This window comes from Macaca fascicularis, chromosome 19, assembly GCF_037993035.2.
Source record: "Macaca fascicularis isolate 582-1 chromosome 19, T2T-MFA8v1.1".
NCBI lineage: Eukaryota > Metazoa > Chordata > Mammalia > Primates > Cercopithecidae > Macaca > Macaca fascicularis.
Window position 1 is genome coordinate 18,769,736 of NC_088393.1, and position 14,063 is coordinate 18,783,798.

Sequence of the window (14,063 nt, forward strand, 5' to 3'; positions counted from 1 at the left end):
GGAATGGTGTCCTCATACTGAGGCCCAGAAACGTGCCCTAGCTTTACTAGGAGCGCCCCCACCTAAAGATCCTCCCCCTAAATACACCCCTGGACCCCGCCCAGCTGTGGCCACTAGAGTGTTTACTCTGCAGGCAGGGGGAGGAGGGCGGGACTGAGCAGGCGGAGACCGACACAGTCCGGGGACTATAAAGGCCGGTCCGGCAGCATCTGGTCAGTCCCAGCTCAGAGCCGCAACCAGCACAGCCATGCCGGGGCAAGAACTCAAGACACTGAATGGCTCTCAGATGCTCTTGGTGTTGCTTGTGCTCTTATGGCCGCCGCATGGGGGCGCCGTGTCTCTGGCCGAGGCGAGCCGCGCAAGTTTCCCGGGACCCTCAGACTTGCACTCCGAAGACTCCAGATTCCGAGAGTTGCGGAAACGCTACGAGGACCTGCTGACCAGGCTGCGGGCCAACCAGAGCTGGGAAGATTCAAACACCGACCTCATCCAGGCCCCTGAGGTCCGGATACTCACACCAGAAGGTAAGTGAAATCTTGGAGATCCCCTTCCACCCCAAGCAGCCCCCATATCTAACCAGGGATTCCTCTTGTCTTGAAAAGCCCACACCTACCTTTGAGCCTCAGTTGCCCCGTCTGTGCCCTGGGTAGGAACGTCCTGGACCCCCTTGGGTCTGATGGGGTAGCTGATGCCTGATTTGCACCCACAACGTGGGAGGTTATAACCCGTTCCCAAATTGTAAATGGGGAAACTGAGGCACAGGGATGCCAGGGACCCTCCTGAATGTACACAGCACCTGGGAAACCTGGGGACGGGGTCGGGTGTGGGGTGTGGGCATGGTCCCTGACCTGGGCTGGGGCCAGGATCCAAGAGAAAGGATGGGGGTGTGGTGCATGGATAGAGGTTTGTGATGGGCAGAACCAGTTGGAGCTGGTCTGAATCTGATGCAATCGCTTGTCAAGGCACTGCTAAAGTCACATGCAACAAGTGACTTGTTAGGGGAGGAGAGTTATTTTCCCCATCTCTATGCCCTCCATGGGTAAATGCACTGAGGCACCAGGGGTGCAGGGCACCGGATGAGGTCTGGGCTGTGGTGGGACCCAGGAGGGGGCAGGCAGAGGGGCACACTCTTAGCCTGCCCTGACCCATCTGTGCTGTGTGACTCCAGGAAAACCTCTCACCCTTGCTGAGCCTGGCAACTAGGCCAAGACACCCTCAAACCCCAGTCTCTCTAACACTTGTACCAGCCTGAGGGGCTGTGATTCCTAGAGGCTCAGTAGTCTGGAATGTGATGGGTTTGGTACTCTTCATTTCTCGGGATTACACCTGTAATCCCAGTACTTTGGGAGGCCGAAGTGGGAGCATCGCTTGAGGCCAGAACATTGCTGCCTGGGCAATATAGCGAGACCCTATCTCTACCAAAAAAGGTGTTTTTTTTGTGTTTTGTTTTTTGAGATGGCGGCTCGCTCTGTCACCCAGGCTGGAGTGCAGTGGCCGGATCTCAGCTCACTGCAAGCTCCGCCTCCCGGGTTTTACGCTATTCTCCTGCCTCAACCTCCGAAGTAGTTGGGACTATAGGCGTCTGCCACCACGTCCGGCTAATTTTTTGTATTTTTTAGTAGAGACGGGGTTTCACCGGTTAGCCAGGATGGTCTCGATCTCCTGACCTCGTGACCCGCCCGTCTCGGCCTCCCAAAGTGCTGGGATTACAGGCTTGAGCCACCGCGCCCAGCACCAAAAAAGTTGTTTAAAAAAATTAGCCAGACATGATAGTGTGTGCCTGTAGTCTCAGTTATTCAGGAGGCTGAGGCGGGAGGATCACTTGAACCCAGGAGACTGAGGCTGCACTGAGCCATGCACTCCAGCCTGGGTAACAGCAAGACCATAATAAATAAATAAGTGAAGCAAGTAAGTTTTTGACTGCCAGAAGAAAAGCAGAGCCATGATTGGAATCTTTGTCTGAATATCAGATATACATTAATTCCTTCAGGTATTTACTAAGCACCTATTGTGTGCCAGGCACAGTGTCAACCAAGCTGAGATTCTAAGCAGGGAATATGAATGACACACAAGGAAATAAAATAGGGTGCTTCCTATTTTAGGCAGGCTGGAAGGAGGAGGAGGAGCCAGCCATGCTGAGATTCAGGGGAGAAGTGCTCCTTTTTTTTTTTTTTTTTTTTTTTTTTTTGAGAGGGAGTCTTCCTCTGTTGCCCAGGCTGGAGTGCAGTGGCGCGATCCTGGCTCACTGCAACCTCCACCACCCCGATTCAAGCGATTCTCCTGCCTCAGCCTCCCGAGTAGCTGGGATCACAGGCGCCAGCCACCACGCCCGGCTAATTTTTTGGTATTTTTAGTAGAGTGGGCGTTTCACCATATTGGCCAGGCTGGTCCTGAACTCCTGACCTCAAGTGATCCGCCCGCATCGGCCTCCCAAAGTGTTGAGATTACAGGCGTGAGCCACAGCGCCCGGCCGGAGAAATGCTCTTGGTAGGGGAATAAACTTGTGCAAAGGCGCCAGCGCCGTGGTGAGATCCAGCTTGGCGTGTTAGGGGAAATGGGCACCCCCGTTCCTGGAAAACGGCAGGTCTGTGGGTGACCAGCTTCCCTATCTGTCTTCCCACAGTGCGGCTGGGATCTGGCGGCCACCTGCACCTGCGTATCTCCCGGGCCGTCCTGCCCGAGGGGCTCCCCGAGGCCTGCCGCATTCACCGGGCTCTGTTCCGGCTGTCCCCGACGGCGTCAAGGTCGTGGGACGTGACACGACCGCTGCGGCGTCAGCTCAGGCTTGCAAGACCCCAGGCGCCCGCGCTGCACCTGCGACTGTCGCCGCCGCCGTCGCAGTCGGACCAACTGCTGGTAAAGTCTTCGTCCTCACGGCCCCAGCTGGAGTTGCACTTGCGGCCGCGAGCCGCCAGGGGGCGCCGCAGAGCGCGTGCGCGCAACGGGGACCGCTGTCCGCTCGGGCCCGGGCGCTGCTGCCGTCTGCACACTGTCCACGCGTCGCTGGAAGACCTGGGCTGGGCCGATTGGGTGCTGTCGCCACGGGAGGTGCAAGTGACCATGTGCATCGGCGCGTGCCCGAGCCAGTTCCGGGAGGCCAACATGCACGCGCAGATCAAGATGAACCTGCACCGCCTGAAGCCCGACACGGTGCCAGCGCCCTGCTGCGTGCCCGCCAGCTACAATCCCATGGTGCTCATTCAAAAGACCGACACCGGGGTGTCACTCCAGACCTATGACGACTTGTTAGCCAAAGACTGCCACTGCGTGTGAGGAGCCCTGGTCCTTAGACTGTGCACCTGCCCTGGGGACACGACCTCAGTTGTCCTGGCCTGTGGAATGGGCTCAAGGGTCCTGAGACACCCGATTCCTGCCCAAACGGCTGTATTTATATATCTGCTATTTATTATTAATTTATTGGGGTGACCTTCCTGGGAACTGGGGGGCTGGTCTGATGGAACTGTGTATTTATTTAAAACTCTGGTGATAAATAAAGCTGTCTGAACCGCTCCCTGTGGTGTCCAGGATAAGGGAAGGTGACCTTGAGAAGATCCTCCTCTCCTTGGCTTCAGTTTCTCCAGGAGACCTTGGAGGGGGTGAGTGGAAAGACTCAAGGAATGAGTGGCAAGGTGTACTTGGAGATGCCAGGCCATTGGAAGGTGCTTACGACACCTGTGGGCTCCAAGGGCAGCCTTGGCCATTCCTGACTCTGTCTCCATTTCTCTATCTCCCTGTTTCTGTTTCTTTTTTATTTTTACCTTTTTGAGATGGGGTCTCATTCTGTTGCCCAGGCCAGAGTGCAGTGGCACAATCACAGCTCACTGCAGCCTCAACCACCCAGGCTCAATCGATCCTCCCACCTCAGCCACCTGAGTAGCTAGGACTACAGGTGCATGCCACCACGCCCAGCTAATTTTTGTATTTTTTGTAAAGACTGAGTTTCGCCAGGTTGCCCAGGCTGGTGTTTCTGTTTTGGAAACAGCTGAGACCTCATACCCTTTTAAGTCTCAGCTTCCCTCTATCTTGCCTCATTCCTCAGAATTTCTCTCTTTGGGGGCTGAGGCAGAGGTATCTGTCTCTCTCTCTGTCATCACCATCCTGTTTTCTCTCCCAAGTTGGGAGTCACCTTTCCAAACACAGGCAGCTCAGAGGCAAGTCTATCTGCCACCAAGTGCTTTGTTTTGTGGCACTGTCCTCAACCTGAGCGGTGAATCCCATCACCCCTCCTGTTTGTGGCACTTCCATGTTAGTGACACCTCATTCTTTCATATATAAAGAGCAGGGAGGAACAAATAAGTTGTGAAGAATATTTTCATGCTCACTACATCTCCCAGGTTATATATACTTCCTGTTTAGGATCTTGGAATCCCGAGGTGTGCTGAGTCCAGCCCCCTCCCCACACCAAACTGCCTGCCCACCCTGAATCTCTGAGAGGAATGGCAATGGGTGTCTTCCGGGACAGAGTACCCACTTCGAGCAGTGAAGTGTATCTGCTGGGAATGCCACCACCCAGAGGCCAACCTGAATGACTGCAGGTTCCCCTTAACGTATTCAGTGAGTGCCCACTTTATGCCAGGCCCGGGACACAGCAGTAAGAAGACACACAAGGCCGGGCACAGTGGCTCACGCCTGTAATCCCAGCACTTTGGGAGGCCGAGACGGGCGGATCACGAGGTCAGGAGATCGAGACCATCCTGACTAACACGGTGAAACCCCGTCTCTACTAAAAATACAAAAATTAGCCGGGCACGGTGGCGGGCGCCTGTAGTCCCAGCTACTCGGGAGGCTGAGGCAGGAGAATGGCGGGAACCCGGGAAGGCGGAGCTTGCAGTGAGTGGAGATCGCGCCACTGCACTCCAGTCTGGGCGACAGAGCGAGACTCCGTCTCAAAAAAAAAAAAAAAAAAAAAAGAAGACACACAAGAACCACCCCACTTTGTGGAGCTCGGTTGAGTGAAGGGGACAAATGAGTAAATCCTAAGAAAGTAGTTGATTGCAGTAAGATTTGTGCTGGGGATTCGATCCATCAGCTCATTAGTGAATGGAGGCAGAGGTGATCTAGATAGTTGGATGGGGAGGCCTCCCTGGGGAGGTCCCATTTGAGCTGAGACCTGGAGGAAGAAAAGCAGTCAGGGAGCGAGTAGTTGAGGGTGGACATTGCAAGTAAATGCAAACAGCAAGTGTAAAGACCCTGCGACGGGAGCAGGCTCACTTCAGTCACAGCAAAGCTGGTGAAAATGGGCACCTAGGAGGCTTCAAAATTAAACTCAACACCAAAAGAGAGCAGATGGCATCACTGAGTCCCCAAACAACAGCTGTTGTCTTTACAAGGTACAGTGCTGGGCCTGTGCCTTCTCTGTGCCTCTCCAGGCTCTTGCAGAAGTTGGTCCACCCACCCAGCATGCCCTTTCCTCTCCAATTCTCAAACTCCTATGCATCCTTCAAAACCCACTGCATTTTTTGGCCAGGCGCGGTGGCTCAAGCCTGTAATCCCAGCACTTTGGGAGGCCGAGACGTGTGGATCACGAGGTCAGGAGATCGAGACCATCCTGGCTAACACGGTGAAACCTCGTCTCTACTAAAAAATACAAAAAACTAGCCGGGCGATGTGGCGGACGCCTGTAGTCCCAGCTACTCGGGAGGCTGAGGCAGGAGAAGGGTGTGAACCCGGGAGGCGGAGCTTGCAGTGAGCTGAGATCTGGCCACTGCACTCCGGCCTGGGCGACAGAGTGAGACTCCGTTTCAAAAAAAAAAAAAAAACCCACTGCAGATTCCCCTCTTATTTGCAGCCTTATTCAAACTCATTCAATTGTCTCCATGTGGGGACTGTGCCCCCATTCTTCCCTTTGACCCAGGCTTGATCTCCCAGGACTGAGGGTACTTGTCTCTAGTTCTATCTCCTCCAGATTGGAGGATCGGGTAGGGACCAGCTGATAGGAAACCCAGCTGAGTCATGAGCCTGAAAAAACTCTTGAAATACAGACGTCTGTGAGTCATTAACTCTGCCTGAGAAGAAACCAGGGACAGCTTCTCAGAGGAGGCGGCATTGCACCAGGGTCTTGAAGGATTTTCTCAGAATATTAGAGCTAAAGCAATATATATACATTTTTATTTTGGGGGTGGTGTGGGCTGCACTGGGGGCCGAACCTGGAGATCAGGAACCTGGGAAGGGGCCCTGAGAGGGGCAGAAGGGAGGAATGTGGTTGGGCACGGTGGCCACACCTATAATCCCAGCACTTCGGGAGGCCGAGGTGGGCAGATCACTTGAGGTCAGGAGTTCGAGACCAGCCTAGCCAACATGGCGAAACCCCGTCTCTATTAAAAATACAAAAATTAGCTGGGCATTGTGGCAGGTGCCTGTAATCCCAGTTACTTGGGAGGCTGAGGCAGGAGAATCACTTGAACCCGGGAGGCGGAGGTTGCAGTGAGCCGAGATCGCACTACTGCACTCCAGCCTGGGTGACAGAGTGAGACTCGGACTCAAAAACAAACAAACAAACAAAACAACAACAACAAAAACCAAAACAAAACAGGGATGGGAGGTGGGGAGCAATTTGGGAGTCTCAGATGGAGACTTGGTCTTAGAACTCAGAAATCCCCACCTTGAGGAACCCACTCACCCTGAGCCAGCAGCCTCATCAGCCTCAAAGCATTTATTGAGCACTGCCTGAACATCCACAGGAGGATGACGACAGGATTCACACAGTGACCCTCCTGTCCCCTTGTTGGGGGTCTCTCCTCTTCCCCCTCTAGGAGCCGAGCGGGCTGAGGAGCGGCATAGGGGACAGGGAGGGGGCGGCAGAGCTTCCTGGGGCCTCAAGGATCCTTTTCTGTCCCCATTCTTCAGATGGGGAAACTGAGGCCCGGGAGGAGTTAGGATGCCCTGAGTCACCCAGCAGGGACCGAAGGGGGTCTGGGTGGAGGTTGGGACGTCTTAGGCTCAGCGCCCAGGGATCACGTACTCCTCTTCATCCATCGGGGCCTGGCCCAGTGCCTGCAGGTTACAGTAGACAGGCTGGGAGGCCAGGTCGATGTCCTTGTAGTTCATGTAAAAGTCATTGTCCTCTGAAGGGTGAGCCCTGGGGGTACACACAGACCAGGGGTAAGTGAGGGAGGGGGAGGACTCAGGGGACAGGCACATGAGCTTTGAGAAAGTTCCAAGTGGGCCAGGTACTCTGGCTCACGCCTGTAATCCAGCACTTTGGGAGGCTGAGGTGGGTAGATCACCAGAGGTCAGGAGTTCAAGACCAGCCTGGGCAACATGATGAAACCCCTGTGTCTACTAAAAATACAAAAATCAGCCAGGCATGGTGGCACATGCCTGTAGTCCTAGCTACTTGGGAGGCTGAGGCAGGAGAATCGCCTGAACCCAGGAGGTAGAGGTTGCAGTGAGCTGAGATCGTGCCATTGCACTCCAGCCTGGGAGACACAGCGAGACTCTGTCTCAGAAGATTAAAAAAAAAAAAAAAAAAAAAAAGAAAGCTTCAGCCGGGCGCGGTGGCTCAAGCCTGTAATCCCAGCACTTTGGGAGGCTGAGACGGGCGGATCACAAGGTCAGGAGATCGAGACCATCCTGGCTAACATGGTGAAACCCCGTCTCTACTAAAAAATACAAAAAACTAGCCGGGCGAGGTGGCGGGCGCCTGTAGTCCCAGCTACTCGGGAGGCTGAGGCAGGAGAATGGCGTAAACCCGGGAGGCGGAGCTTGCAGTGAGCTGAGATCCGGCCACTGCACTCCAGCCTGGGCGACAGAGCCAGACTCATTCTCAAAAAAAAAAAAAAAAAAAAAAAAAAAAAAAAAAAAACACACACAAAAAAAACAAGAAAGCTTCAGAGTGGCTCAGTCCACCCCGAATATTTACATATGGGGAAACTGTGGCACGGGGTAGTTCTGATTCCCAGCCAGCCCCACCTCTCTCTGAGGAGTGGGAGGGGAGTGATTTAGGGAAGGTTCTGCGGGTGGAACGCTGTGGTCGGAGGACCCTGAACCCTTTTTCCTTCCTTAAAAATGAGATAGCAGCCAGGCACGGTGACTCACGCCTATAATCCCAGCACTTTGGGAGGCCAAGGCAGAAGATCTGCCTGAGGTCAGGAGTTTGATCTGCTTGAGGCCAGAGCCACTGGGCCATCCTGGGCAGCATGGTGAGACCCCATCTCTACAAAAAATAAAAAAAATTATTCGGGCGTGGTGCCATGCGCTTGGAGTCCCAGCGACTCGGGAGGCTGAGATGGGAGGATCGCTTGAGCCTGGGAGGTCGAGACTGCAGTGAACCGTGACCACGCCACTGTACCGCAGCCTGGGTGACAGAGGGAGACCCTGTCTCAAAAAAACAAAACTTGAGGTAGCTGTTCATTTTTTTTTTTTTTTTTTTTTGAGACAGAGTCTCGCTCTGTCACCCAGGCTGGAGTGCAGTGGCCGGATCTCAGCTCACTGCAAGCTCTGCCTCCCGGGTTTACGCCATTCTCTGGCCTCAGCCTCCCGAGTACCTGGGACTACAGGCGCCCGCCACCTCGCCCGGCTAGTTTTTTGTATTTCTTAATAGAGACGGGGTTTCACCGTGTTAGCCAGGATGGTCTCGATCTCCTGACCTCATGATCCGCCCGTCTCGGCCTCCCAAAGTGCTGGGATTACAGGCTTGAGCCACCGCGCCCGGCCGATAGCTGTTCATTATTACATTAAAATCTAAATTTTTGTTTCCTCTTGAAAAATCGGAAGCTCTGGCCACATCAGTCACATGCACACAAGTGGCTGCACCACACTGTCTGCTCCTTCTGATGGGAAATATTTTCCACACCGAAGCAACTGACTTTGTGGTCCTCATATATAAAAGCAAGTCTCTGAGCCTCAGTTTCTGCATCTATAGAATTGGCCAGGGAGCAGGGAGCTACTTAGGAATATTTGTTAAGGCCAGCAAGATCCCCAGAGAACTTTCCTGCCTCCTGAACATTCTAATTCCAAGCCAGCTCCTCTTGTAAAAAGGGCCACTGGTCCAGGTGCGGTGGCTCACACCTATAATCCAAGCACTTTGGGAGGCCAGGATGGGCAGATCACCTGAGGTCAGGAGTTCCAGACCAGCCTGGCCAACATGGCAAAACCCCGTCTCTACTAAAATTAGCCGGGCACGGTGGCGGGCACCTGCAATCCCAGCTACTCAGGAGGCTGAGATAGGAGGATATGCAGGATGCAGGAGAATCGCTTGAACCCGGGAGGTGAAGGTTGCAGTGAGCCAAGATCGTGCCATTGCACTCCAGTCTGGGCAACAGAGTGGAAAAAAAAAAAAAAAGGCAAAATGGCCACTTTGGGTATATAGCATCTATCAGTCAATTATACTCTAGTATGAACTGCCCACCAACACCTAAGGGGTTGTGGGGGGACGAACAGGACTGGGACGCAGGGTTCCTGTCCTGCCTTTTTTGACTGGCTATGTGATCTTGGACAAGTCATTTCCCTGCCTCCCAGAGCCTCCATGTCTGTAAGTGTCAGATGCAGGGTGGAAATGACACAGTCAATTCTAAACACAGTGTTTCTGGAGGCCAGGTACATAAAAGAGGCTAATCCGGAAGCCTTGGGGATAGGGAGGCCACGGTGAACATCAGAGCACAAGCTGCTTTTGTGAGTCCAGTGTCTTCAACACCCTGCCTCAGATCATTTCTGCTTTTGAGTCATGTTTACATCTGCTTTGCATATTTTCTTCTTTCTCACCGACAGTCTTCCAATGGCCTCCCCACCTCCTGGCACAGACTCTGCTGCCCAAACAGCCGTGGCTGTGGCCCCTTCCTGCTTGGCCTTCCCTGTTCCCCTCAGGCCTCAGCTTTCAAGTCATCCCTTCTCAAAAACCATTCACAGCAAATTCTCTGTTCTTTCCCGCCTCTGGGTCTCTGCCCCTGAGGGTCCCGGCCCTTGAAATTCCCTCCACTCCCTTTTCCAACCTAGAAAAGTTTTTCTTTTCTTCTTCCTCTTTTTTTTTTTTTTTTTTTTTTTTGAGGCGGAGTCTCGCTCTGTCGCCCAGGCTGGAGTGCAGTGGCCGGATCTGGGCTCACTGCAAGCTCCGCCTCCCGAATTTACGCCATTCTCCTGCCTCAGCCTCCTGAGTAGCTGGGACTACAGGCGCCCGCCACCTCGCCCGGCTAGTTTTTTTGTTTTGTTTTGTTTTTTTTTTTTGAGACGGAGTCTCGCTCTGCCGCCCAGGCTGGAGTGCAGTGGCCGGATCTCAGCTCACTGCAAGCTCCGCCTCCCGGGTTCCCGCCATTCTCCTGCCTCAGCCTCCCGAGTAGCTGGGACTACAGGCGCCCGCCACCTCGCCCGGCTAGTTTTTTGTATTTTTTAGTAGAGACGGGGTTTCACCGTGTTAGCCAGGATGGTCTCGATCTCCTGACCTCGTGATCCGCCCGTCTCGGCCTCCCAAAGTGCTGGGATTACAGGCTTGAGCCACCGCGCCCGGCCGTTTTTTGTATTTTTTAGTAGAGACGGGGTTTCACTGTGTTAGCCAGGATGGTCTCGATCTCCTGACCTCGTGATCCGCCGGTCTCGGCCTCCCAAAGTGCTGGGATTACAGGCTTGAGCCACCGCGCCCGGCCTTTTTTTTTTTTTTTTTTTTTTTTGAGACGGAGTCTCACTCTGTCACCCAGGCTGGAGTATAGTAGCATGATCTGGGCTCACTGCAACCTCCAGCTCCTGGGTTCAAGTGATTCTTCCTGCCTCAGCCTCCCAAGTAGCTGGGATTACAGGTAGCCACCACCATGCCCGGCTGATTTTTGTATTTTTAGTAGAGACAGGGTTTCACCATATTGGCCAGGCTGGTCTCGAACTCCTGACCTCGTGATCCTCCCGCCTCGGCCTCCCGAAATGCTGGGGTTACAGGCATGAGCCACCGCGCCCAGCCTAATTTTTGTATTTTTTTTTTTTTTTTTTTTTTTTTTTGAGACGGAGTCTCACTCTGTCCCCCCTTGCTGGAGTGCAGTGGCCGGATCTCAGCTCACTGCAAGCTCCGCCTCCCGGGTTCAGGCCATTCTCCTGCCTCAGCCTCCCGAGTAGCTGGGACTACAGGCGCCCACCACCTCGCCCGGCTAGTTTTTTTGTATTTTTTAGTAGAGACGGGGTTTCACTGTGTTAGCCAGGATGGTCTCGATCTCCTGACCTCGTGATCCACCCGTCTCGGCCTCCCAAAGTGCTGGGATTACAGGCTTGAGCCACCGCGCCCGGCCAATTTTTGTATTTTTTAGTAGAGACAGGGTTTCACCATGTTGGTCAGGCTGGTCTTGAGGTCCTGACCACTGACCACCTGGGCCTCAAAAAGTGCTGGGATTACAGGTATGAGCCACCGCACCCTACCCCAACCTATAAAAGTTCAATTCATTTGTCTAAACCCAGCAAAATCATCTAGAAACTGGCAGTGGTGGCTCACACCCATAATCCCAGCACTTTGGGAGGCTGAGACATGAGGATCACTTGAGGCCAAGAGTTTGAGACCAGCCTGAGAAACATAGCAAGACCCCCATCTCTACGAAAAATACAAAAATTATTTGGATGTGGTGGCAGGTGCCTGTGGTCCCAGCTACTCTGGAGACTGAGGCAGGAGGATCACTTGAGGCCAGGAGTTTGAGGCTGCACTGATCTGTGATCGCGCCACTGCATTCCAGCCTGGGCAATAGAATGAGACTGTCTCAAAAAAAAAAAAAAGTCATCTAGTGGTGATGGGACTTTGTAAGGCACCTCCTTAGCATCTCATGTGTGTCATGGGGAAAGGGAGGGCTGTCCCCATTCTACAGAGACAGAAATGGAGGTTCAGAGACAGCCTTGGGTCACACGGGACCTGGGCCTATGCTGCTGACCGCCACCGCAGAGCCCCAACTGCATTGAAGCAGTTGCCTCCTGTCTCCCCATCCTTGGCCGCCAGAAACTGGGTTTACAGGTCATGAGGGGGAAGCTTGTCCCATATATGGGAACTCATTTAATTTTTACCCCCAACACACTATGATGGGGACGATAGTTCTCCCTCGTTTTACTTTATTTTACTGATTTTATTTTTGAGATTGAGTCTCACTCTGTCACCCAGGCTGGAGTGCAGTGGCACGAACTCGGCTCACTGCAACCTCTGACTCCCAGGTTCAAGCAATTCTCTTGCCTCAGCCTCCTGAGCAGCTGGGACCACAGGCGCTTGACACCATACCCGGCTAATTTTTGTATTTTTAGTACAGACGGGGTTTCACCGTGTTGGCCGGGCTGGTCTCGAACTCCTGACTTCAAGTGATCCGCCTGCCTTGGCCTCCCAAAGAGATAGGGTTACAGGTGTGAGCCACCACATCCAGTCCTCTACCCATTTTATAGGTGAGGAGACTGAGGCTCAGAGAAGTAAAGCTACTCACCTAAGATCCCACAGCCTGCAAGCAGCAGAGCTGGGATTTGAACCCCGGCCATCTGGGTGTGGAGCCTTACTATTCACCACTTTGACAGGTGTCTCTATGGGTTACTTACCCTTGTTCAGCCCACTGGTGCTCGGCTGCTGGCTGGCCCACAAACATGTTCTCATAGTCAGGAGTGGAGGGGCGGGGTGGCGTGACCACTTGGGGCTTGGGGGTGCTCCGGCTGCCATACCGTGGTTGCAAGCCTAAACTGGGCTTGGGCCTATCCTGAGCAGGCCAGGGCTTGTCCAGGTCCCGGCTCCTGGCCACTCGGCATCGCCAGAGTCTCCAGGCCAGCACAGGGCCAGCGATGGCAAGCCCGAGAAGCAGGCACCCACTGACTGCCACTGCCCCAATGGTTGCAGGGGCCAGGCCGGGGGCGCAGCTGACCTCCAGGAAGGCAGAGAGGTTGTGCTGGAAGCTGGTTGTGTCCCAGCAGAGCAGAGGCTTCTGGCCAGAGCAGTTGTCTCGCCGGACCTCGTGCCAGGACTCCAGGGCACAGCTGCAGTCAGCCCTCAGGTCAAGGTCACAGCGGGCAGCCAGCGCCCCATCCACACGGGACAGCGGGTTGTGTAGCAGGTTCAGGACCTCAAGCTTCTGCAGGTGGGCAAAGAAGGTCACTGGAAGCTCTCGCAGGCCGTTCCCAGACAGGTCAAGGAGAAGCACGTTGCTGGCCCGCAGAGACTGGTTGAGGGGGAGGCTCAGGCCACGGCCACTGAAATTCAGGCACGTGGCACTGAACTCCGTGTTCCAGTCCACATCCGTGGAGGGCATGGTGCATGACGGTTCCTGGCTGTCTGACTCCTGCAGCAGCAGCGGCAACAGCAGCGTCCATGCCAGGGTGCCCCCCATTCAAGCAACCTACATAGAGACACCGGAATCCTAGCCCTGACCTCAGCCCTGTGGTCGCCCTTGCCTCCACCTCTAGTGTTTATGATTATACCTTAGACCAGTTCAAGCCGCTTCTGAAATGGTACAACGCAGCCCCAGTCTGGTTGCCTCCTTTGGCTGCTGGGCTGCCTCAGTCTCCCCTTCTGGGAAATGGGTAGGTAACCCCGGTGCCTAGCGGGCTTGGAAGGCGAGGAAGAGACCAGGCCCAGTTAACCCTTTCTTCTACGTCCTGAACATTTGGGGCGCCCTCGTTGGCCAGGACGGGACCCTATGCAAATAAGCGGTTGTCTCGGAAACGGCCCCGCCCCTTGATCCCGCTCCTAGTGTCTCCCAGAACCGCGGGTCCTGGGAAGTGCTGGGATAGGGGGGAGTGGGAGCTGCTGAGAGGGTCCTCCCAGGTCTGATTTGCAGTCCCTGCACAGGTGCAAGTTCTAGAGCCTCAGTCCTACCTTTTGGGTCCTACTGCCACGCTTTTGCCTTGGTAGTGCTGGAAAAGCGAAGGCGCCCAGAGGCTGCGTCCTGGCCCACCTGGACACGGGGGCCGCAATGGCCAGCACCCTCCGCAGCGCTGCTGGGGTCGCCGGCGTTCCTCTGGCTCTGCACCCAGCGACTCAGGGGGAAGAGGAACTAGTATCTGGGTGGAGTGCAGAGGGGAAGAATGAAGACAGAGATCCGCCCCCTTGCAGGGCCTCAAGGTTCTCATGAGAGGTGGATGGAGGGCAAGGGGGAGGGGTGGCCCAGGGTCCCGCTTCCCTCTTGCTAGAACCCAGT

The 14,063-nt window shown here is 54.6% G+C and overlaps 2 protein-coding genes across 3 annotated transcripts; one reads left to right on the forward strand and one right to left on the reverse strand.

Moving 5' to 3' along the window:
- The first annotated feature begins 215 nt into the window (after positions 1-215).
- GDF15 (growth differentiation factor 15) lies at positions 216-3,510 on the forward strand. Its single transcript, XM_045379229.2, has 2 exons — positions 216-524; positions 2,624-3,510. The coding sequence occupies exons 1-2, from the start codon at positions 248-250 to the stop codon at positions 3,271-3,273; spliced, it is 927 nt and encodes a 308-aa protein (XP_045235164.1). The 5' UTR covers positions 216-247; the 3' UTR covers positions 3,274-3,510.
- A 2,569-nt stretch (positions 3,511-6,079) lies between these two features.
- On the reverse strand, positions 6,080-13,905 carry LRRC25 (leucine rich repeat containing 25). Of its 2 annotated transcripts, XM_074026418.1 has the most exons (4): positions 13,742-13,905; positions 13,345-13,471; positions 12,475-13,262; positions 6,080-7,078 (listed from the first exon to the last, which is right to left on the reverse strand). In XM_074026418.1, exons 3-4 carry the CDS (start codon positions 13,251-13,253, stop codon positions 6,940-6,942), a joined length of 918 nt encoding a protein of 305 aa, XP_073882519.1. In that variant the 5' UTR covers positions 13,254-13,262; positions 13,345-13,471; positions 13,742-13,905; the 3' UTR covers positions 6,080-6,939. The 2 variants fall into 2 exon arrangements, with proteins under 2 accessions (XP_073882519.1, XP_005588499.3); XM_005588442.5 differs by lacking the exon at positions 13,345-13,471.
- Between the last annotated feature and the right edge of the window lie 158 nt (positions 13,906-14,063).

Bases quoted from the DNA above. Each gene is read 5' to 3' on its own strand.
- LRRC25 (XM_005588442.5), bottom strand. From the start codon at position 13,253: ATGGGGGGCACCCTGGCATGGACGCTGCTGTTGCCGCTGCTGCTGCAG. The intron at 7,079-12,474 runs GTAAGTAACCCA...GTGTACCCCCAG, and splicing joins CACCAGTGGGCTGAACAAGG to GGCTCACCCTTCAGAGGACA.
- GDF15 (XM_045379229.2), top strand. From the start codon at position 248: ATGCCGGGGCAAGAACTCAAGACACTGAATGGCTCTCAGATGCTCTTG. The intron at 525-2,623 runs GTAAGTGAAATC...GTCTTCCCACAG, and splicing joins CCGGATACTCACACCAGAAG to TGCGGCTGGGATCTGGCGGC.